General features: G+C 36.8%; 1 protein-coding gene across 1 annotated transcript in view; it reads left to right on the forward strand.

Annotated features, from left to right (window-relative positions):
- GFPT1 (glutamine--fructose-6-phosphate transaminase 1) overlaps positions 1-12241 on the forward strand; it is a 61501-nt gene extending 49260 nt beyond the window's left edge. Inside the window, exons 16-19 of the mRNA XM_037806881.1 lie at positions 223-350; positions 924-1091; positions 3965-4126; positions 4760-12241. Coding sequence (XP_037662809.1) covers positions 223-350; positions 924-1091; positions 3965-4126; positions 4760-4804 — 503 coding nt within the window. The 3' untranslated portion in view covers positions 4805-12241. The remainder of the gene's footprint in view (positions 1-222; positions 351-923; positions 1092-3964; positions 4127-4759) is intronic.
- Positions 12242-25362: the final 13121 nt, after the last annotated feature.

The raw sequence follows: 25362 nt of genomic DNA on the forward strand, positions 1-25362 counted from the left end.
AATGCTCTTCTTACCCCTTGATGCTCTGGCTTGTAGCTATTTAGTTGATAGTGTCTTTCTACTTTTGTCCCTTTGTATTAAAAAAAATCCCACTTTGATATCAGAGAAGAGTAGAAATACTGGTCTTTGTTGCTTGCTACCAATATATTATTATTATTATTTTTGTTTTTGTTCAGTTTATGGTCCTTTTTCATAGATTTTACAAAAACTATTTCTTAACAGATTTGATTAAGGAAGTACTGAGCATGGATGATGAAATTCAAAAACTGGCAACAGAACTTTATCATCAAAAGTCAGTCTTGATAATGGGGCGTGGCTATCATTATGCTACTTGTCTTGAAGGGGCACTTGTAAGTTTTCTCATGTATAATTAATTTCAGTCTACTGTGGACCTGGCACATAGTAATACTTTTAAGTTGAATGAATGACATAAGAGGAACTTTTAAAAGTGTTTTTGTATTTATGTATTCTGGTTTGTGTACCTTGAGAAAATGTAACAGAATACTGAATTCAAAAGTGAAAATGAAGGAGGGAGTATGTTTTTAGCATGAATACTTGGAGGTAACTTGGGTTAATTTGTAGCCCAAATATGAATAAAATATAGATAGTTTAAGTTCTCTAGATGTGAAATTCAGTTGAGGTTAAACATGAAGCAAATAGAAGTTACAAAGAAATATGAATAAATCCGTAATAATTTTAAGTCTTCGAAAAGTCCTTGTGGGTTTTTGAAATATCTAATTACGTAATTTGTTGGTGTTATAGAAATAATGATCTAGCAACCTGTCAACTGTAATTACAGCTTAGCAGTCCTGTAATACTTTTGGTTAAATAGTTACTTAAGACAGCAAATGCTTTGTTTAATACTTACTTAAGGATGGAATTTTGGTAAATGGACTGAAGATAATCTAGTTCTTTCCTATTAGAAAATTAAAGAAATCACCTACATGCACTCTGAGGGCATCCTCGCTGGTGAGTTGAAACATGGGCCTCTGGCTTTGGTGGATAAGCTGATGCCTGTCATCATGATCATCATGAGAGATCACACTTATGCCAAGTGTCAGAATGCTCTTCAGCAGGTGGTTGCTCGGCAGGTAAGGCACACCTTGGGGATCCAAGAATTGTGTTGCTGAAGCTTATTAGAATTTTATGAAATGTGAAGTTATAGGCCAGTGTCAGTTAGGTGGCTTATAAAACATATTCACACTCTATCCCAATGTGGTACTTTTGTTATAGTTGATGAAACAATATTATTATAATTGTATTATTAACTGTAATCCATAGTTTACATTAGGGTTCACTGTGTGTGTTGTATAGTCCTTTTTTTTTTTTTTCTTTTTAAGTTGATTCTAATAACATTCATTAATTAGCTCTGGCAGCTCTGTTGTGGATTTTTCAGGATTTTCTGTATATAGGATCATGTCATCTGCAAATAGGGAAAGTTTTTCTTCTTCTTTCCAATTTGGATGCCTTTTATTTCTTTTTCTTGCCTAATTGTTCTGGCTAGAACTTTGAGTACAGTTGAATAACAGTGATGACAGTGGGCATCCTTATCTTGTTCCTGATCTTATAGGGAAAGCTTTCAGTTCTTCACCATTGAGTATGATGTTAGGTGTGGGTTTTTTATATATGCCCTTTATCATGATGAAGAAGTTTCCTTCTATTCCTAATTTTCTGAGTGTTTGTCAGGAAGGAGTGCTGGATTTTTTTCAATGCTGTTTCTTCCTCAATTGAGATGATCATGTGCTTTTTTCCTTCATTCTATTAATATGATATATTAGATTAATTTATTTTCTTATGCTAAACCACCCTTGCAAACCTGGGATAAATCTCATTTGATCATGGTGTATAATTCTTTTATTGTGCTGTTGGGATTCATTTACTAGTATTTTGTTGAAGATTTTTGCATCTATATTTATTAGAAAGATTGGTCTGTAATTTTCTTTCTTTGTGTTATCTTTATCTGGCCTGGTATTAGAGTGATGTTGCCTCATAGATTGAGTTGGGATGTGTTCCTTCCTTCTGTTTCTTTCTGAGTCAGTCTGCATAGTTTTTGTGTATATAGGAATTTGTCCATTTCAACCAAAATTTCTAATTTGTTGCCGTAAAGTAGTTTGTAGTATCCACTTAACAATCCTTTTCATTTCTGTGTGGTCAGTAGTAATGTCCCTCCCCCACCCCCCCTTTCATTTCTGATTTTAATTGTGTCCTCTCCTTGTTTCTTTGTCAGTGTAGCTAAAGGTTTGTTGATTTTACTGCTTTGTTCAAAGAGCCAACTTTTGGTTTTGTTGATTTCCTCTATTGTTTTTCTATTCTCTATTTTATTTATCTCTGCTGTAATCTTTGTTATTTCCTTCCTTTTGCTCACTATGGATATAGTTTGCCCTTTTTTTTTGGTTCCTCCTGTTATGAGGTTATGCCTCTGATTTGAGATCTTTCTTCTTTTTAAATGTAAACATTTAGAACTATAAATTTCCCTTTCAGCACTACCTTAGTTGTATCCCATAAATTTCAGTACGTTGTGCTTTCTTGTTCTTTTGCCTCAGGATATTTCCTAATTTCCCTTGTGATTTCTTCTTCGACCCACTGGTTGTTTAAGAGTGTGTTAAGTTACAAATGTATTATTAACTATAGTCCATGGTTTACATTAGGGTTCACTGTGCTGTGTAGTTCTATGATTGGTTTGTTTTTTAAATTTTTATTTTAGTAACATATATACAACCTAAAATTTTCCCTTTCATCCACATTCAAATACATAATTCAGTGTTGTTAATTCAGTGCTGAGGTCTTGGTCTCCAAATCCTGTCCTTTTGCAATCAGAACATGCTGCTCCCTTTTAATCTAGTGTTCTTAAATGCATATTCCAGGAGAAACTTACAGTTTAGACTTTACATTAATATTTACAGGTGAGTACTCTTCAGATCCTTTGGCTTTATATTATAAATCTCCCCAAAATACTATTCCCTGGTACAAGATTTTGTTAGGAAGGCACAACATAGTGGTTACAAACATGAGTTCTGAAGACAGGCAGACCTAGAATACTGAAATTTCTTAGTTCATGAGTTTAAAAAATTACTGAATCTGACTACACCTCCATTTCCTCAACTGTAAGTGAGATCATCAGACTTGCCTCACAGGACTGTAAGTTTAAATAAGTCTCTGTCACTGAGGCCACATATGGATTGTGCAGTACAGAATTTGCACATCCACATGCTGTAGTCCTGCTTTTGTTTGCCAGTTTTGTTTTGTTTTTTTTTAATTTTTCTAATGCAGTTTTATTGAGATATATTCATATACCATGCAGTCATCCGAAGTGGACAATCAGGTGACCACAGTATCATCATATAGTTGTGCATTCATCTCCACAGTCAATTTTTGAACATATTCATTACTCCGAAGAACAAAAATAAAAAGAATAAAAACAAAAATAGAAGCAAAAAAGAACACCCAAAACATCTCATACCCTTCCTCCTCCCTATTATTCATTTACTTATTGTCTCCATTTTTCCACTCATCTGTCCATACACTGGACGTAGGGAGTGTGAGCCACAAGGTTTTCACAATCACATGGTCACAGTGCATTAAGCTGTATAGTCATATGATCCTCTTCAAGAATCAAGGATACTGGGTTCAACAGCTTCAGGCATTTCCTTCTAGCTATTCTAATACACTAAAAACTAAAAAAGGATTATCTATGTAATGCATAAGAATAACCTCCAGAATGACCTCTGTGCTCTATTTGAAATCTCTCAGCCACTGAAACTTTATTTGGTTTCATTTCTCTTCCCCCTTTTGGTCCAGAAGGCTTTCTCAATCCTATGATGCCAGTTCCCGGCTTATCCCTGGGAGTCATGTCCCAGGTTGCCAGGGAGATCCACACCCCTGGGAGTCATGTCCCACATAGGGGGAGTAGTTGCCAGTTTTTTTAATGTGTGTTTTTTGGGGGGTTGGGCATTTTCTTTCCCAGGGGCGCCCTGTGGTGATTTGTGATAAGGAAGATACTGAGACCATTAAGAACACGAAAAGAACGATCAAGGTGCCCCACTCTGTGGACTGCCTGCAGGGCATTCTCAGTGTGATCCCCTTGCAGTTGCTGGCTTTCCACCTTGCTGTGCTGAGAGGCTATGATGTGAGTGATGGACTGCTGCTGAAATGCTGGGGATCGGGATTCCTTTTACCCTGGGTGCATCCTGATAGTCTTCCTCTCCAATTTTTAATAATAGCATTTGAGAGGTGCATCAGATATGTATCTGTCACCTGATATATTTGCCTGCCCTAATTTGTAGGTTACATCATAACATCGTCCTATTACCGTAAGTCACCTCCAAGATTGTTATTCTCCTTGGGGAATGGCCATGTGTTTTCTTAACAGAAAAGCCGTTGTTGTTTGGGACTGTTCTGCAGGTTGCAGGACTTTTCAGTATTCCTGGTCTCCCAATCAAAGTGACAACCAAAACATCCGTTTTTTTAATATCTCCAGTGTCCCCTGAGAGGGCCACCACCTCCGCAGAGAACCATATTAGCTGTTTCTGTGCTAAACTGGCTCCTTTAGAATTTTTTTTCCTGGTTTCAGTTTTTTTCAAGATACATTATGATGATATTTTCTAATCTAATTCTTTGTAGTGTATGTTAAAGATGGTTAATGAGCATATGGTTTTCTGTTTTTAGAAACAAAAATGATTTGCTTCTAGCAACCCCCCTGTCCGTCCTCCAAGTTGTATAATCTCATATCCTGCTCTTTTTTTTTTTTTTTTTTTTGCAGGTTGATTTCCCGCGGAATCTTGCCAAATCTGTAACTGTAGAGTAAAGAGCACCTGAAACTCGGGGCAGTTAAGCAACAGATGACACCTTTTGTATTTAAAATCTTGATTTAAAATATCACTCCTTTACACCTTTTTTAGTAAATTCTAATTTATATATTAGTTACAATTATTCCACTTAATTAGTGGTTTTTGTGAAAATTACCTCTTATATTTTTCCAGTGATTTGTGGGGGAGTTTGAATAATGAACTCTATATCAGAAAGAGATTTTAGCTATCATTTTCTTTTAAGAATACTGGGTGTTGAATTTCTGGGCCCTCCACTTCAATCTGAGAGGATTGCACGTTTTTAAAATAATTGGCATTTGTTTTACTATGCATCTATTCAGTCAGACCAGTGAAAGAGTAGTGCATTTAACTGGGATATCGAAAGCCAGCAGCAAAGTATGCTAACTCTTGGACAAGTGAATTAAGATTTTGCTAAGCTATATATAAAGAGAAGATGCTGTGATTTATTTGAAACATGTTTCTGTTTGTTTTTAAATCAAACTGTAAAACTTAAAAACTGAAAACTTTCTGGTGGGATTTCTATCTAAATTAGGTTAACCTTAGTTTCTCAGACTTTTTTGCCTCTTATAATCTGTAGGTCGAAGTAATTTAGGAAGCAATATATTATGGTACTGCATTGGTTTTTTCTGACCCTTAATAGAACGTATTTGCACAATTTTATAGCACAAGTTTAAATTTGAGCTGCTTTGGACAACCAACAATTTGAATATGAATTTAAAGATAGGTTGTGTAGGTATTGGATGTCATACTCCTTATTTTCTCATCAACTAAAAGTGGTTATTTATATTTCATTCTATCTACAGGTTATCGATCATTTTTTAAATGACTGCTGAATGACATATTTTATCTTGTTCTTTGAAACTGCAACAGAGAGCTGCTATCAGATGTCTCAAATTAAATCAATACTGATAAATCGATGTTATACCTCTTCAATTTTGTCCCAAGGAAGAATTTCATGTAGTTAATTTTAACTTTCCTTCATTGCTTCCTTACATAAAACTACTACCTTAGTGCCAGTTTGGAAGCTCTTTGCAATTGTTTGGAAGATTTGCAAGTCTTTTGACTAATCATTTGCCTCTAAATTGCATGGTGAGCTAGCCTCAGAAAAGCTATTTGCTTTATACTGATAATGGTGAAGGATTGCATCAAATTTAGTATTATTTCGTTGTCATTTTTCTATTTGTATTTTCTGTGTTCTCCTAGAATATAGGTAAGAATGAAGGTGATACAAATGAAAAGATATTGAGGTACCTTCAGCTGATTAGTGTCAGAAATGGAAGTTGACAGCCTAAAATATTTAGGGTAGAAATATTAGTTTGACACCCAAAAAGTTGTAATAATTTCTTTAATGGAGTTTTTTTGTGTTTTTTTTTGTGTGTGTGTGTTGTTGTTTTTTTTTTTTTTTTTGCCAAATCTTGGGGGCTGATTTGGATTTGTTTGCATTTGTTTTTGTTAAGTCCTTTCATGTGTTTTCGCTTTAAAATTGTGAAGGTGCGATATTTAGCACAGTTATTTAAGTAAAGTCAGTCTTTGCCTTTCTTTTTTTGAATTTCTTAATGAAGTTGAGTTTTTATTAGCTATTGTTTCTGCAAGAGAAGCATAGAATTCTGCTGTGTATTAGGGTTAGAGAAAGAATTGGCATATTTTGAGGTAATCTGGCAGGACTGTCATAGATGGAGAATAGAAACCTAATTGTTTTTAAAAATAAAGTAGTGTCACTATTTACATCATATATTTAGCTACTATAGCTATATTTAACTTCCATTATTGTTTCTAAGACAATTTTCTGTAAGCCCACTAGTTTTAGTATACATATGAATGCCATTATTTCTTATGTTGGGTACGTTAGCTTTTTACACACACCATTTGTATAGATTTTGTAGCATTTGATTCAGAATTCTGAGTTATAACTAGTATGTGAAAGCAGTCATTAGCTTGAATTTAGATCATTTGTCTTTCTATCTCTCTGTGCCTCTCTATCTGTAAAATATACACACACACACACATATTCCAAGCTATGGTAAGTCCTTAACTGAATATCAAAAGCTGACATTTAGAACAAAGAAGTGGTATTTTCCAAACCAATGTGGTTTGTCCTCCCTCTTCCTTCTTGCTCCCTACCTCATTTAATGTTATGATTTTTAAATGCTTTTATAAATTAATTCTGAACACAAAAAATTACTGTAATATGAGCTCAGTTAAAACCAATGTTATGTGCTCACTTCAGCAGCACACATACTAAAACCAGTATGATTTAGGATAAGAAAATCTGACTTTTCAAGAAAGATATTCTATAAAAAGACTCAATAGGAAAAAAGGAGTCCTCTTTCTTATAGTACATTTAAAGTTTAAATTCACTCATATATAAGTTAGAGCTTTTTTAGGCAGGAGATTATATCTGTGTAGCACCTAGCTCATGGCTCAGGAAATGATTATTACTTTGGAGTAAGGTTTTCTAACTTTTTAAAATCACCATGCTATAGTAATAAAAGAGAAAAATTAATGTTAACTTTTTAGTTTGTTACAACTGTGTCGACAAGTATTTACTAATACCTATTATGGACAAGTCACTGTTCTAGGAATTGATAAATATGAGCAGAGTCGAGTTGTCCCCAGGATGTCTCATCATTGGTGAAGACAAGGTTCGTTGGAAGGCACAGAGTGATAGCATGGAAGTGTTGAGTTGAGCTGGGTTGTTAAATGTTGTGAGTGGATATGTTTACTTAAATAACTGTACAAGTCTTGGGGTGTACCTGTTCATAAGAGGTGAAAATGCACTTTGTGAAGAAAGCTAGTGTCACAGGCTGTTAACGATCCATATATCTATGGTACTCTAAGGAACAGCTATGATTAATATGCAAAGATGAAAAACAATCAATCATCAGGACTACTCAAAGGGAACTGACATTCGGTGCTGTGCGGCTGAGGTTATTGGTTAAGAGAACTAACACAGGTTTTCTCTTCGATTTCTTGGAAGGTTGTTCCTGAGATGATACTGTCTTCTGAAAGCAGGTCTGTTGTCGCTGGTTAGTTGCTAGGATGGGAGGAAACAGACCTTCTTTGACTCCTTGTTAAGATTCCTCTGAGATTTATTTCTTTTACTCTTTAAAGAAGGAAAACCAACTGAAATACTTACTTTAGCAAACATTATTAAAAGCCTTTTAGGTAATGTTTTTTTCTCTTTTTAAAGATTAGGCTATACTCTAGTAATAAAAGAGAGACTAATACTGATTATTTATTGTGTGCTTCAACTGAATTGATTTGTCTAAAAAGCACAGTGTCATTGAAAAGTAATTCATAACTCACATTGAATTTGTGAAGGCCAAAGAAATCAAAGGGAATGGTAAAGAAATATTTTACTCTTATGATAATCTACATATTTAGTAGATTTTGTATATAAGAATACCAGATAGAGTGTTTTACCCATGGAAACAGATATTAGATTACTTTACTTTGTTTTCACTGTTAAGAGTCTCTAGATTAGAAGTTTTAACACTTAAGTTGGGTTTTTATCCACAATATTTGAAGATTGTTAATATTTTAATATCTCCCTAGCTTTATGAATTTAACCGTATCTTCAGATCTGTGACAATGACAACCAGCAAGACCGATAATGTTAGCTTCCTACCAGTAATATCCAAGATTAAAATTAAAATCGTAGTTAACTAGCAAGACTGTAAAGTCATGCCATATTAACTTCTAAGTCTGTAATAGCTTAGTATCAAAATGTTAATGGAATATACCATAAATAATGGCTAATGAGAGCAGCTTAGGACATTCTCTAATTACTTATCTTACTATACTGTTTTCAGAATGAATATAGAAATGATCCTATTGAATTTTAATGTTCTGTAGTTGAACACATTTTTGCTTAAATAAAACTTTTGGTTTTTGCTTAAGTTATACTTCTTGTGAGCTGGCAATTTTAGAATCTCCTTGCTTTGTTTCAGTTTTCTGTTCTTTGGAATGAATGTTTAGCTTTCTGAGCCAATTGATCATTTCTTCCTCATATCTTGTAAGTCCAGCAACTCAAAGCCTGAACTGTGAATAAATTACAAAAAACTTGCCAAGAATTACATTTTATAGCAATTTGCCAGTATTTGAAGTGTTCACATTTTTGCAGTTGTGATATTGTATGGTACTAAGAATGTAGCCCATGTTTAGTTTAGTTATGATAAACATTTCTGACACTAAAAGTTTATTCACTACCATTGCTTTTTAAAAGAAGAAATGATTGCATAAATAGGTATGAAAAGCTGTATCTCTCCACCCAACTTCTCAGTTGTTTTAGAAAGGCATGTTAGATAAAACAGAGTACTTTCTGATATCATACTCCACAGATACTTCATTTTTTCAAGTCTTAAAAAAAATTTTTTTTGACAATAATATGTCATTTGTTGCAAATTTCCAAGGTATACAGTGTTCAAACACTTGGTTTGAATGAAGTGATATTTGCAAAAGAAGGATATTTAAGGTGGGTGAGCATGCATTTCAAATCTAAAGTTTCTGTAGTATCTGGCAATCTATTAGTTTTAGAACAAAGATTCCCTTTACAGAATCCTTTCATGAACAGCAAGCTAGAATCTCCATCCCTAGCGCTTACAGCACTTGCTGTGTTTTGCAGGAGACAGAGTTATGCCAGGGTGGTTTGAATGAATAGATTTGCTGTTTTTCCTACCTTTAACATTGAGCACCCCCTCTGGCCTCCCTCCCTGCACGTTGCTCTGCAGCAAAGCCTAGGGCTGCCACATCAGCATTGATCATTTTCCCCACAGGCCACTTTTTTAACATAAAATTCAGCTTTACTTCTAGTAAATAATTTCTCTAAATTCCCTCAAATTGGCTGTCAGTAAGAATTTACTGAATGTGTTCTAAAGGCCAAGAAATAATTTCTTGGGAAATTAAGAGGACATTTTACATTGTAGTGGCATTTGGGCAAAAATTAATTCTTTAACTTATTTTGGATGAGGGAAAGAAGTAAAGGTTCATTTTTTCTCAATCTGAAGGTGAATCGTTTTCCCTTATTTTTAAGATGATGGAGGAGCTTTATTAACTTAACAAGCACCTAGGAGCTATAAACTAATCTTGTAATAATGTACAGAAAAGGTACCAAGTTATAGTTCATTTAAACAACTGACCCTTCCCAGGAAGTGTATATGTAGTAAGGATAAGTTCATGATTCTGTTTAGGTTAACGTGTTTGCAAGAGATGACTGCCAAGGTTGAAAAGGCACATTTGTGGACTTCACATAAGCATGACACATTGACTCCAATTCCAAGCTTCAATTATGCTTTTTCTCATAGGATATCTGGTAAAAGGCCATATTTGACTTTTTATATTTCAAGAGATTTTGAGTATAATTAATTCTGAGGATGGGAGGAAAGGAGCCTTTTTAGCTCCTTGTTAAGATCTCTCTGACTTGGTTTTCCTTCTGCGCAAAGTAAAAGAAACTGAAATATTTGCTTTAAGAAACATGTCTTTAAAAGCCCGTCTTCAGGTCAGTGAAAATATGGAATTAAAGAATGGAGCTTGTAAACAATTTTAGAAATGCTCTTCTGATAGAATTGCAATTCTTCCCATTCATATATATTGTTCTGCCTTTCTGTATGTGGGTATAAAAATTAGAGTGTTTATACTTATTAGGATGAAAGTCGTTGGCATTTTTTCATATGCTTTCGATTTCCGTAGCATACTGAGTGATTTAGAAGCATCTGATAATTCAAAAACCAGAACCACCAAATAAAGTATATCATGGAACTCACAGATAATCAAAAAATTTTCGATGGCTTTTGTATACCCTGGTGATTAGGAATTAATTTTTGCCTCTGTTACTCAGCTTTGTGTGTTTTGAAATGAAGAAAAATATGGTGAGGTCTTAGAAGAAAAATTGCCAGAATTCCCAAAGCATATAATACAAGGAAATACTCAATGAGAAAGAATTCTAGGTACATTGTACCTAAAGGGCGAATAAGGGAAACACTATTGTGAACTGGGTATAGCTCCCTGGTACTTAATAATACTTTCTTCATTTGTGAGAACCCAAGGTTGATATCTGTTAACTTTAGATTGTCATACAACATCTAGGCTTCCGAGGCCTGAATGTATCGTGATCACTGCAGTTTGTTTCTGCCAGCAGCCCCCTTTCTGATGACACTGTCCTCATTAGGAAGGCCAGGTTGGCATCAGTCATTGGTGTTTTACTATGACAAGTTCAATGTGAGATGGCCTCATGAGACAGGTTGATACGTTGTCTTGGAATAATGGCCCTAATGGGAGGGAAAAAATCTGAGACAATAAAGGCTTAATTTCTAGGCAAGAGAAGTAACATTGCATTAAATTCTAGTTTCTCTCTGTTAGACTTGAATATGTCTGTCCAGTGTGATTTATGGGGGCTTTGTGCTTTTTTTTTTCCCCTCTTGTACTTTGTATGTAGAGTTGTTTTGAAATATCAAAGCATATTTGCTCTGAATTTTATTTTTTACTTTCTTAATTTTGTATTTAGCCTTTGAATAAAATATAAACCCAGTATTGATATTATTATTTACTTTCACTGCTGCTGTGGATAAATCTAGGAACTGGAGAAATCTTTCTCTTGTTTTTTTCTGGTTATTAACTTGGACCCATGTGTTGTTACTCAAGTTTAAAGCATTTATTTGTTTAAAAGTAACAGATTACTTTGAAATTTCATTTATGTAGTCTTTTTTTTGTTGGTGCTTTAAGTGAAATGGGAATATACACTAGCCTCTGAATACAGAATTGACTTTACTGACACAGTATTAGTAACTTACTTGCTTTGAGTTATTTTCTCAGTAGAGATGAATTTGTACATGAGTTATTTTCTCAGTAGAGATGAATTTGTACATATTTGTTTGCACACTCCTGCTTTTTCTTGTGACAGAAGACACAGAAATGAAAGAGAGTGACTGGATTCCCCAGAGAAAAGCTAGTTGACTTGTAGACACTTTGTCTCTACAACTTGACCTTCCCAACAGAGTGATGTTCCCAAGCTAATGATTCTCAACTCCTTTTAGTTTAATGTGTGGAAATTAAGGGCAACTCTGGAAATGTTGACAGTCACCCTATCAGAAGACAGGACTGATTTTTAACTTTATTATTATTTTAAAAATTAAAGACACTAACCATGGTTTAGCTTGGGCCCAAATAAGATCCCTGAAGACTTGACTCATTATTTAAGTGGGCAATCAATTCACAAATGTTAACAGCCAATTTTTGCTTTTCCCACTGTCTTACCTTGTGCTGTCCAGTGTCCTGGGTACTCTAGGTATACAGATCATATGAGAAGTACCTGTGGACAAATGAACTGCTTTAAACAACATATATACTTCTTGGTGCCTAAGCACAATGACTTTGCCAAGGTAGTTGCTTAATAAAGTATCTGCTGACATAAATTGTAATATACTGTAAATAGCATTTTTTTTCCTTATTTTTCTTCCAGTGCCTTTACTTGCTCAGCCAGGGCTCAGCCAGGAAATCAGACATTAATACTGGTATTTCCAGGAGGAAAGGATTTAATATGTGAAATTGAACTTACACAGTCATTGGAAGGTCCGAGGAAATGCAGATCAGGGAGACTGCTGAAATCTGCAAATGTAGGAATTACTGCTGGTGATCAACTGCCTGCAGCACCTGGGTGGGTGATGTTCAGAAAGATGGATGGAAGCTGTGGGCAAATCCTACATTAGCCTGTTTACAAATGTCAGTGGAGGATACTGACTTCTACCTTTTTTCCTCCCAAATAATGTACAAATGGCTCTTATGTTTGAAATCTTGATTGGATTTCTGTAGATTTGTATCCAGTAAAAGGGAGAACTTAGAAAGGTGGGGATAGTATGGAGTATTCAATAGACATTGTCCAGCACATTTTGCACTTTTGAATACACAGTACCCATCCTCATCTTATACCCATAATTAAATTTCCATAGAAGAACAAAAAGAATGTAATGTTTCTGCTTAACCTGCTGCAACTGTCCCTGTGAAAATGAAGATTTACTCACCTTCTTATCAAGAGGAGGGAATAAGAAGTTCCATTAAGTTACTGTGTATCGCTGTGTAATGTTTGGTCCTTTTCTTGCTTAATCACAATCTTACCTAGATTGTAGGGTTACCACTAACACCTTATGTGATTTTGGGTAGAGTAATTGGAAGAGGGGAGGGCAAAAGTTGATTAATGTACATCTATTTTTGTACATATAAGTGTGTACATATCAAAGCAAGGAAGAGTATATGCATTGCTACTAAGGCCCTCATTTGTACAATTAGTCATGAGTCCATAGTTAAAAATAAATATTTTTAAAATATATAAATATATTATGATATGTACATATACATATAAACATATGCATTTTGTTTTCTGTTACCCATTTTGTATTCCTTTTGCCCTCAGCACGTAGGTAGTTGTGGTTCTTTGTCAGATGGGTTGATGTAAACCTTCATTCCTGAAAAATCTGAGCCATCAGTGATCCTGTCTATTTTGAATTGCTATAGTAGTCCAGGAACTTTTTTTTTTTATTCAGTTTTATTGAGAGATATTCACATACCTTGCAGTCATCCATGGTGTACAATCAGCTGTTCATAGTACTATCATATAGTTGTACATTCATCACCACAATCTATTTTTGAACATTTTCCTTATACCAGAAAGAATCAGAATAAGAATAAAAAATAAAAAAGAACACCCAAATCATACCCCCCATCCCACTGTATTTTTCATTTCGCTTTTGTCCCCATTTTTCTACTCATCCATCCATACACTGGATAGAGGGAGTGTGATCCACAAGGCTTTCACAATTACACTGTCACCCCTTGTAAGCTCCATTGTTAACACAATCGTATTAAAGAGTCAAGACTACTGGGTTGGAGTTTGGTCGTTTCAGGTATTTCTAGCTATTCCACTATATTAAAACCTAAAAAGTGTTATCTATATAGTGCATAAGAATGTCCACCAGAGTGACTGCTCGACTCCATTTGAAATCTCTCAGCCACTGAAGCTTTTTTTCGTTTCATTTCGCATCCCCCTTTTGGTCAAGAAGATGTTCTCAATCCCACAATGCTGGGTCCAGATTCATTCCCGGGAGTCATATCCTGCATTGCCAAGGAGATTTGCACCCCTGGGAGTCGGGTCCCACGTAGGGAGGAGGGCAGTGAGATCACCTGCCAAGGTGGCTTAGTTAGAGAGAGAGAGGGCCACATCTGAGCAACAAAGAGGCACTTGGGGAAACTCAGGCACAATTATAAGCAGGTTTAGCGTCTCCTTTGCAGTAACAAGCCCCAAGACAGAGGGCTCAGCATACCAAAATGTCAGTTCTCAGTGTTTGTGAGAATACCAGCACAATGCAGGTGAGGAAGTCCAACACCTCCCATCCTCCCGCAGCCTCAGGGGGACCCAGAATATATATTTTTATTCTCTGCCCAAATTACTTTGGGATGTGTTGCTATTTCACTCTAACCTATACAGACGTATCATATCTCACTTCCTATTCAAAGTTCTGTGTAATTGTGGTGTTCGAACAAACTGACTGTAGAAGTTATATTGTTTAGAAAATATAGATCCTACACCAAATAAACATTTCTTCCCTTGGTCTCACATGGAAGTTGAAGTTTTAACACAGTTTTAACCTTTACCCTTTGGCCCCATTTGCCCTAGTCTTAACCAGATCTGCTTCATTCATGTCTCTAATTGAAGTCTGGGCTCTTTTTCAGCTTTTTGTTTTTTTAGATAAAAGGAAACTTCTGTATTTTTTCTTTCCTTGCTTTCCTTTAACTCCTCTGATTTCTAGAACTTTGATTGAATTATATCAAACATACAAAAAGGTGCACAAATCAAGTTAAAAACTTGAATTTTCAGAGTGGACACATCCATGAAGTTAGCATCTGCATCTTGACAGAAGGCCCCCTTCATCAAAGCTAACAACTACCCCAACTTCTAACAGATTAGTTTTGCTGTTTTTTTAACTTTATATAACTTATATTAACATTTACCATTAGACATGAGATGCTAGGTTCCAGACATACTTTCTGCCCTCATTGTGTAGCAGCAACCTTATTTTTCAGTTGGTAACAGGTTCAGTCACCCTGTTTGGTACTGTCACCCTCTTTTGCCCATTGATTCAGTGACATGAGAAGCCCAAAGTGACCAAGTAGCAGTCTTAGATTCCAGTTTTGTAGAACCATTATTATATCCCCTGATGGAGTCTTCCTCACTATTTTTATGTGCTTTGCAGTGTTTGCATTTTGAAGACATTTTTTTTTTAGAACCAATATAAGATTTTATTATAAATAATAAAGTTCATAGACATTGTGCTTTACTAGTAATACAGTTGCTCGTCACACCAGGGCTCATATATGATTAACAGCCACTGTTCCTAGTGCTTAAGCTGGCTCCCAAGGAGAAGCCCATTCCATTCATTAGCCTAACTACTTTCTTTTTAGTAGGTGGGAGGAGGCATAGTAAGGATACTTCCTTCTGTGTTCTGCTGATCTGGTACTATTGTTACCTTCAGAGATAACAGCTTTCCACCCAGGAAGGCCCACTCTGAACTCCTAGCCGCCGCCCCCACGGTCCCTACGCAAGAAACCAGCCAAAGTTTCTTTTCAACAGGTTGGGTTGGCTGTTTCCCCATTTATTTTCTCTTAATCTGTGTCATCCACATGATGTGGTCTTGGGTTAAGGCTACTGTTTGCTTTTACTCTCCCTTTTAGCAAAGTTGTGACGCCTCCTTGCCTACTTCATCCCCGTACATAAACTGTGGGCCCATATGTATGAAGAAAGTGGCAGCAGGACTAATTAACACAAGGAACTTGACTAGGACAGAAAAATGCTAAGTAAAAAAAAAAAAAATTTTTTTTAATATAATAGGTGCGTTGTCAAGAAACTAAAAAGGATCCTCAGAAGCAGAAAATAAGAATGCACTAGTTAGAGAAATAAAAAGTACTGAAGGTGGAGGCGGGGCAAGATGGCAGACTGGTGAGCTGTATGTTTTAGTTACTCCTCCAGGAAAGTAGGTAAAAAGCCAGGAACTGCGTGGACTGGACACCACAGAGCAATCTGTCTTTGGGCATACTTCATACAACACTCATGAAAACGTGGAACTGCTGAGATCAGCGAAATCTGTAAGTGTTTGCGGCCAGGGGACCCGCGCCCCTCCCTGCCAGGCTCAGTCCCGGGGGAGGAGGGGCTGTCAGCTCCAGGAAGGAGAAGGGAGAATTGCAGTGGCTGCTCTTACCGGAAACTCATTCTACTGATTCAAACTCCAACCATAGATAGACTGAGGCCAGACACCAGAGACTCTGAGAGCAGCCAGCCCAGCAGAGAGGAGACAGGCATAGAAAAAAAACAACACGAAAAACTCCAAAATAAAAGCAGAGGATTTTTGGAGTTCTGGTGAACACAGAAAGGGGAAGGGCGGAGATCAGGCCTTGAGGCGCATATGCAAATCCCGAAGCAAGGCTGATCTCTCTGCCCTGGGCACTTTTCCTTAATGGCCCTGGTTGCTTTGTCTATTAGCATTTCAATAACCCATTAGATCTCTGAGGAGGGCCGTTTTTTTTTTTTTTTTTAAATCCTTTTTGCTTTTTCTAAAACAATTACTCTAAGAAGCTCAATACAGAAAGCTTCAAAGAATTGAAATTTGGGCACGTCAAGTCAAGAGCAGAACTAAGAGAGCTCTGAGACAAAAGGCAATAATCCAGTGGCTGAGAAAATTCACTAAACAACACAACTTCCCAAGAAAAGGGGGGTGTCCGCTCACAGCCACCATCCTGGTGGACAGGAAACACTCCTGCCCATCGCCAGCCCCATAGCCCAGAGCTGCCCCAGACAACCCAGTGTGACGGAAGTGCTTCAAATAACAGGCACACACCACAAAACTGGGCGTGGACATTAGCCTTCCCTGCAACCTCAGCTGAATGTCCCAGAGCTGGGAAGGGGGAGCAGTGTGAATTAACAGAGCCCCATTCAGCCATCATTTGAGCAGACTGGGAGCCTCCCAACACAGCCCAGCAGCCCAGAACTGCCCTGGGGGGACGGCACTCACCTGCGACATAGCACAGTCATCCCTCAACAGAGGACCCGGGGTGCACAGCCTGGAAGAGGGGCCCACTTGCAAGTCTCAGGAGCCATACGCCAATACCAAAGACTTGTGGGTCAGTGGCAGAGACAAACTGTGGCAGGACTGAACTGAAGGATTAGACTATTGCAGTACCTTTAAAACTCTAGGATCATCAGGGAGATTTGATTGTTAGGGCCACCCCCCCTCCCCGACTGCCCAGAAACACGCCCCACATACAGGGCAGGCAACACCAACTACACACGCAAGCTTGGGACACCACTTGGGCCCCACAAGACTCACTCCCCCACTCACCAAAAAGGCTAAGCAGGGGAGATCTGGCTTGTGGAGAACAGGTGGCTCGTGGACGCCACCTGCTGGTTAGTTAGAGAAAGTGTACTCCACGAAGCTGTAGATCTGATAAATTAGAGATAAGGACTTCAACTGGTCTACAAACCCTAAAAGAACCCTATCAAGGTCAGCAAATGCCACGAGGCCAAAAACAACAGAAAATTATAAAGCATATGAAAAAACCAGACGATATGGATAACCCAAGCCCAAGCACCCAAATCAAAAGACCAGAAGAGACACACCTAGAGCAGCTACTCAAAGAACTAAAGATGAACAATGAGACCCTAGTACGGGATATGAAGGAAATCAAGAAGACCCTAGAAGAGCATAAAGAAGACATTGCAAGACTAAATAAAAAAATGGATGATCTTATGGAAATTAAAGAAACTGTTGACCAAATTAAAAAGATTCTGGACACTCATAGTACAAGACTAGAGGAAGTTGAACAACGAATCAGTGACCTGGAAGATGACAGAATGGAAAATGAAAACATAAAAGAAAGAATGGGGAAAAAAATTGAAAAACTCGAAATGGACCTCAGGGATATGATAGATAATATGAAACGTCCGAATATAAGACTCATTGGTGTCCCAGAAGGGGAAGAAAAGGGTAAAGGTCTAGGAAGAGTATTCAAAGAAATTGTTGGGGAAAACTTCCCAAATCTTCTAAACAACATAAATACACAAATCATAAATGCTCAGCGAACTCCAAATAGAATAAATCCAAAAAAACCCACTCCGAGACATATACTGATCACACTGTCAAACATAGAAGAGAAGGAGCAAGTTCTGAAAGCAGCAAGAGAAAAGCAATTCACCACATACAAAGGAAACAGCATAAGACTAAGTAGTGACTACTCAGCAGCCACCATGGAGGCGAGAAGGCAGTGGCACGATATATTTAAAATTCTGAGTGAGAGGAATTTCCAGCCAAGAATACTTTATCCAGCAAAGCTCTCCTTCAAATTTGAGGGAGAGCTTAAATTTTTCACAGACAAAGAAATGCTGAGAGAATTTGCTAACAAGAGACCTGCCCTACTGGAGATACTAAAGGGAGCCCTACAGACAGAGAAACAAAGACAGGACAGAGAGACTTGGAGAAACGTTCAGTACCAAAGAGATTCGGTATGGGTACAATAAAGGATATTAATAGAGAGAGGGAAAAATATGGCAAACATAATCCAAAGGATAAGATGGCCGATTCAAGAAATGCCTTCACGGTTTTAACGTTGAATGTAAATGGATTAAACTCCCCAATTAAAAGATATAGATTCGCAGAATGGATCAAAAAAAATGAACCATCAATATGTTGCATACAAGAGACTCATCTTAGACACAGGGACACAAAGAAACTGAAAGTGAAAGGATGGAAAAAAATATTTCATGCAAGCTACAGCCAAAAGAAAGCAGGTGTAGCAATATTAATCTCAGATAAAATAGACTTCAAATGCAGGGATGTTTTGAGAGACAAAGAAGGCCACTACATACTAATAAAAGGGGCAATTCAGCAAGAAGAAATAACAATCGTAAATGTCTATGCACCCAATCAAGGTGCCACAAAATACATGAGAGAAACATTGGCAAAACTAAAGGAAGCAATTGATGTTTCCACAATAATTGTGGGAGACTTCAACACATCACTCTCTCCTATAGATAGATCAACCAGACAGAAGACCAATAAGGAAATTGAAAACCTAAACAATCTGATAAATGAATTAGATTTAACAGACATCTACAGGACATTACATCCCAAATCAACAGGATACACATACTTTTCTAGTGCTCACGGAACTTTCTCCAGAATAGATCATATGCTGGGACATAAAACAAGCCTCAATAAATTTAAAAAGATTGAAATTATTCAAAGCACATTCTCTGACCACAATGGAATACAATTAGAAGTCAATAACCATCAGAGACTTAGAAAATTCACAAATACCTGGAGGTTAAACAACACACTCCTAAACAATCAGTGGGTTAAAGAAGAAATAGCAAGAGAAATTGCTAAATATATAGAGACGAATGAAAATGAGAACACAACATACCAAACCTATGGGATGCAGCAAAAGCAGTGCTAAGGGGAAAATTTATAGCACTAAACGCATATATTAAAAAGGAAGAAAGAGCCAAAATCAAAGAACTAATGGATCAACTGAAGAAGCTAGAAAATGAACAGCAAACCAATCCTAAACCAAGTACAAGAAAAGAAATAACAAGGATTAAAGCAGAAATAAATGACATAGAGAACAAAAAAACAATAGAAAGGATAAATATCACCAAAAGTTGGTTCTTTGAGAAGATCAACAAGATTGACAAGCCCCTAGCTAGACTGACAAAATCAAAAAGAGAGAAGACCCATATAAACAAAATAATGAATGAAAAAGGTGACATAACTGCAGATCCTGAAGAAATTAAAAAAATTATAAGAGGATATTATGAACAACTGTATGGCAACAAACTGGATAATGTAGAAGAAATGGACAATTTCCTGGAAACATATGAACAACCTAGACTGACCAGAGAAGAAATAGAAGACCTCAACCAACCCATCACAAGCAAAGAGATCCAATCAGTCATCAAAAATCTTCCCACAAATAAATGCCCAGGGCCAGATGGCTTCACAGGGGAATTCTACCAAACTTTCCAGAAAGAACTGACACCAATCTTACTCAAACTCTTTCAAAACATTGAAAAAAATGGAACACTACCTAATTCATTTTATGAAGCTAACATCAATCTAATACCAAAACCAGGCAAAGATGCTACAAAAAAGGAAAACTACCGGCCAATCTCCCTAATGAATATAGATGCAAAAATCCTCAACAAAATACTTGCAAATCGAATCCAAAGACACATTAAAAAAATCATACACCATGACCAAGTGGGGTTCATTCCAGGCATGCAAGGATGGTTCAACATAAGAAAAACAATCAATGTATTACAACACATTAAAAACTCGAAAGGGAAAAATCAATTGATCATCTCAATAGATGCTGAAAAAGCATTTGACAAAATCCAACATCCGTTTTTGATAAAAACACTTCATAAGGTAGGAATTGAAGGAAACTTCCTCAACATGATAAAGAGCATATATGAAAAACCCACAGCCAGCATAGTACTCAATGGTGAGAGACTGAAAGCCTTCCCTCTAAGATCAGGAACAAGACAAGGATGCCCGCTGTCACCACTGTTATTCAACATTGTGCTGGAAGTGCTAGCCAGGGCAATCCGGCAAGACAAAGAAATAAAAGGCATCCAAATTGGAAAAGAAGAAGTAAAACTGTCATTGTTTGCAGATGATATGATCTTATATCTAGAAAACCCTGAGAAATCAACGATACACCTACTAGAGCTAATAAACAAATTTAGCAAAGTAGCGGGATACAAGATTAATGCACATAAGTCAGTAATGTTCCTATATGCTAGAAATGAACAAACTGAAGAGACACTCAAGAAAAAGATACCATTTTCAATAGCAACTAAAAAAATCAAGTACCTAGGAATAAACTTAACCAAAGATGTAAAAGACCTATACAAAGAAAACTACATAACTCTACTAAAAGAAATAGAAGGGGACCTTAAAAGATGGAAAAATATTCCATGTTCATGGATAGGAAGGCTAAATGTCATTAAGATGTCAATTCTACCCAAACTCATCTACAGATTCAATGCAATCCCAATCAAAATTCCAACAACCTACTTTGCAGACTTGGAAAAGCTAGTTATCAAATTTATTTGGAAAGGGAAGATGCCTCGAATTGCTAAAGACACTTTAAAAAAGAAAAACGAAGTGGGAGGACTTACACTCCCTGACTTTGAAGCTTATTATAAAGCCACAGTTGCCAAAACAGCATGGTACTGGCACAAAGATAGACATATAGATCAATGGAATCGAATTGAGAATTCAGAGATAGACCCTCAGATCTATGGCCGACTGATCTTTGATAAGGCCCCCAAAGTCACCGAACTGAGCCATAATGGTCTTTTCAACAAATGGGGCTGGGAGAGTTGGATATCCATATCCAAAAGAATGAAAGAGGACCCCTACCTCACCCCCTACACAAAAATTAACTCAAAATGGACCAAAGATCTCAATATAAAGAAAGTACCATTAAACTCCTAGAAGATAATGTAGGAAAACATCTTCAAGACCTTGTATTAGGAGGCCACTTCCTAGACTTTACACCCAAAGCACAAGCAACAAAAGAGAAAATAGATAAATGGGAACTCCTCAAGCTTAGAAGTTTCTGCACCTCAAAGGAATTTCTCAAAAAGGTAAAGAGGCAGCCAACTCAATGGGAAAAAATTTTTGGAAACCATGTATCTGACAAAAGACTGATATCTTGCATATATAAAGAAATCCTACAACTCAATGACAATAGTACAGACAGCCCAATTATAAAATGGGCAAAAGATATGAAAAGACAGTTCTCTGAAGAGGAAATACAAATGGCCAAGAAACACATGAAAAAATGTTCAGCTTCACTAGCTATTAGAGAGATGCAAATTAAGACCACAATGAGATACCATCTAACACCGGTTAGAATGGCTGCCATTAAACAAACAGGAAACTACAAATGCTGGAGGGGATGTGGAGAAATTGGAACTCTTATTCATTGTTGGTGGGACTGTATAATGGTTCAGCCACTCTGGAAGTCAGTCTGGCAGTTCCTTAGAAAACTAGAGATAGAGCTACCATTCGATCCAGCGATTGCACTTCTCGGTATATACCCGGAAGATCGGAAAGCAGTGACACGAACAGATATCTGCACGCCAATGTTCATAGCAGCATTATTCACAATTGCCAAGAGATGGAAACAACCCAAATGTCCATCAACAGATGAGTGGATAAATAAAATGTGGTATATACACACGATGGAATACTACGCGGCAGTAAGAAGGAACGATCTGGTGAAACATATGACAACATGGATGAACCTTGAAGACATAATGCTGAGCGAATAAGCCAGGCACAAAAAGAGAAATATTATATGCTACCACTAATGTGAACTTTGAAAAATGTAAAACAAATGGTTTATAATGTAGAATGTAGGGGAACTAGTAGTAGAGAGCAATTAAGGAAGGGGGAACAATAATCCAAGAAGAACAGATAAGCTATTTAACGTTCTGGGGATGCCCAGAAATGACTATGGTCTGTTAATTTCTGATGGATGTAGTAGGAACAAGTTCACTGAAATGTTGCTATAGTATGTAACTTTCTTGGGGTAAAGTAGGAACATGTTGGAAGTTAAGCAGTTATCTTAGGTTAGTTGTCTTTTTCTTACTCCCTTGCTATGGTCTCTTTGAAATGTTCTTTTATTGTATGTTTGTTTTCTTTTTAACTTTTTTTTTCATACAGTTGATTTGAAAAAAGAAGGGAAAGTTAAAAAAAAAAAAAGAAAAAAGACAAACAAGGAAAAAAAAAAAAAAAAAAAAACGATGTAGTGCCCCCTTGAGGAGCCTGTGGAGAATGCAGGGGTATTCGCCTACCCCACCTCCATGGTTGCTAACATGACCACAGACATAGGGGACTGGTGGTTTGATGGGTTGAGCCCTCTACCATAAGTTTTACCCTTGGGAAGACGGTTGCGGCAAAGGAGAGGCTAGGCCTCCCTGTATTTGTGCCTAAGAGTCTCCTCCTGAATGCCTCTTTGTTGCTCAGATGTGGCCCTCTCTCTCTGGCTAAGCCAACTTGAAAGGTGAAATCACTGCCCTCCCCCCTACGTGGGATCAGACACCCAGGGAAGTGAATCTCCCTGGCAACGTGGAATATGACTCCCGGGGAGGAATGTAGACCCGGCATCGTGGGATGGAGAACATCTTCTTGACCAAAAGGGGGATGTGAAAGGAAATGAAATAAGCTTCAGTGGCAGAGAGATTCCAAAACGAGCCGAGAGATCACTCTGGTGGGCACTCTTACGCACACTTTAGACAACCTTTTTTAGGTTCTAAAGAATTGGGGTAGCTGGTGGTGGATACCTGAAACTATTAAACTACAACCCAGAACCCATGAATCTCGAAGACAGTTGTATAAAAATGTAGCTTATGAGGGGTGACAGTGGGATTGGGAATGCCATAAGGACCAAACTCCACTTTGTCTAGTTTATGGATTCGATGTGTAGAAAAGTAGGGGAAGCAAACAAACAGACAAAGGTACCTAGTGTTCTTTTTTACTTCAATTGCTCTTTTTCACTCTAATTATTATTCTTGTTATTTTTGTGTGTGTGCTAATGAAGGTGTCAGGGATTGATTTAGGTGATGAATGTACAACTATGTAATGGTACTGTAAACAATCGAAAGTACAGTTTGTTTTGTATGACTGCGTGGTATGTGAATATATCTCAATAAAATGATGATTAAAAAAAAAAAAAAAAAGAAAAAAAAAAAAAAAGTACTGAAGGTGATAGCAACACTGGGAGGGGGCATCTGCTAGTTTCTTGTAGGCAAGAACTTTTCAGATTTAATTGACTGCATATGAGTGAGGAACATGGGCTAGAGAAAGGTGGACAGGTGCCCCAGCCTTGGCTTGGAGTGGTGTGGGGGGAAGGCTCCGGTGAGAATTCCTTACCACAGCTAGTCCTATACAGGTTATGTATTATAAGAGTTTGCCCTATCTGTATGTCCTGAAAAGTTTCAATCTGAGAGTTTATTTTACAGTGACCCTGAGTTGACAGTACCCCCAGGCAGTTGGCAGAAGCAAATCCAAATCCTTTCTGGAGGAATGTATTTTAAACATAAGCCTTAAAGAATCCCCACAAGTTGCTAAGGAGCATAAACTCAAAATCCAAAATCTTAAACATACCACCATGAGAGAAAGAAAATGATTTAATCAAATTAGCAAAGATTGCAAAATTAGAAATACTGTATCAGAAGCCAAAGGGAGAATCAAATGTATGAGCAATGAATAAGACAAATTTCTGAACTAAAAATGGATAGAATTAAAATTAGGATCTCTACAGATAGATAAACAGATTAGATCCAGTTGAAGAGAGAATTAGTGACTGAAAGTAGATATGAAGAAATAATCCATAATGTAGCACTGTAATAGAGAACCGTAGAAAATAATGAGAAGTTAAAAAGTCAAGATTTATTGACTATGCAGAGGATTTTCTAGACCAGATTAAAGGGAAATCCTAGAATTTAGATTGCTCAATAAATCCCAAGCAGATTAAAAGAAATTCCATTTATAGATACATCATCTTGAAGCTGTACACCACAAAAGACAAACATCTTAAAAGCAGCCAGAAAGACAAAGCCACTGTCAAAGAATCAACAATTGTTCTGACAGCTGGCTTCCTGACTGCAATAATGGAAACCAGAAGAAAATGGGATAATTTCACAGTGCTGAGAAGATAACTCGTGAAATTGTTTTTCAAATATGATGGAAAAATATAGTATCTGATGAACAAAAACTGGGACTTTCACTAAAGGATCTTCTAAAGATAAACTAAGATGATAGAAAATACTCCCAGAAAGAAGGCTTGAGATGCAAAACAGGAGTGCTGAGCAAAGAAAATTATAAATGAGTGTAAATCTAAACAAGCATTGACTATGCAAAATAGTAATTTTTTATTTGATAGCTAAAAAAAATCCATAATAAACTAAAATGTTAGACAGTAATACCACTCAGGTGGTTGACCAGAGTTAAAACATTAAAAGGCCCTTTTTATTATGTGGGAATAACTAGACTTTGTAAAGTCAAATATGCATGTTTTATGTAACAGCTGAAAGATAGAACATATAGTTTCCCAAATGACAGAAGGAAAATCATGGAATTTGGGAAATCCAAATACATTGATAGTAGTCACAATAAATGCAGGTAACACATCCACAGCAGGGTCATAGAAAAGTTGAATGTAAAGAGACGGAGAAAGGTTCACCAAGCAAATCCTAATCCAAAGGAAGCTGGAGGAACTATATTAACAAGATAGCCTTTAAGTCAACTAGCATGACTAGAGACAGAAGTTGTTGCCCTAGAATGATAAAAAGTTCATTTCAACAGGAAGATATCTCAATTTTAACTTGTTTACACTGACAATATGTATTTGAAATGTACAAATGAAAAATTGATAAAACTAAGAGGAGAAATGGACAAATTCATCATTGTCATAGTTTGGAGCT

This window comes from Choloepus didactylus, chromosome 17, assembly GCF_015220235.1.
Source record: "Choloepus didactylus isolate mChoDid1 chromosome 17, mChoDid1.pri, whole genome shotgun sequence".
Classification (NCBI taxonomy): domain Eukaryota; kingdom Metazoa; phylum Chordata; class Mammalia; order Pilosa; family Megalonychidae; genus Choloepus; species Choloepus didactylus.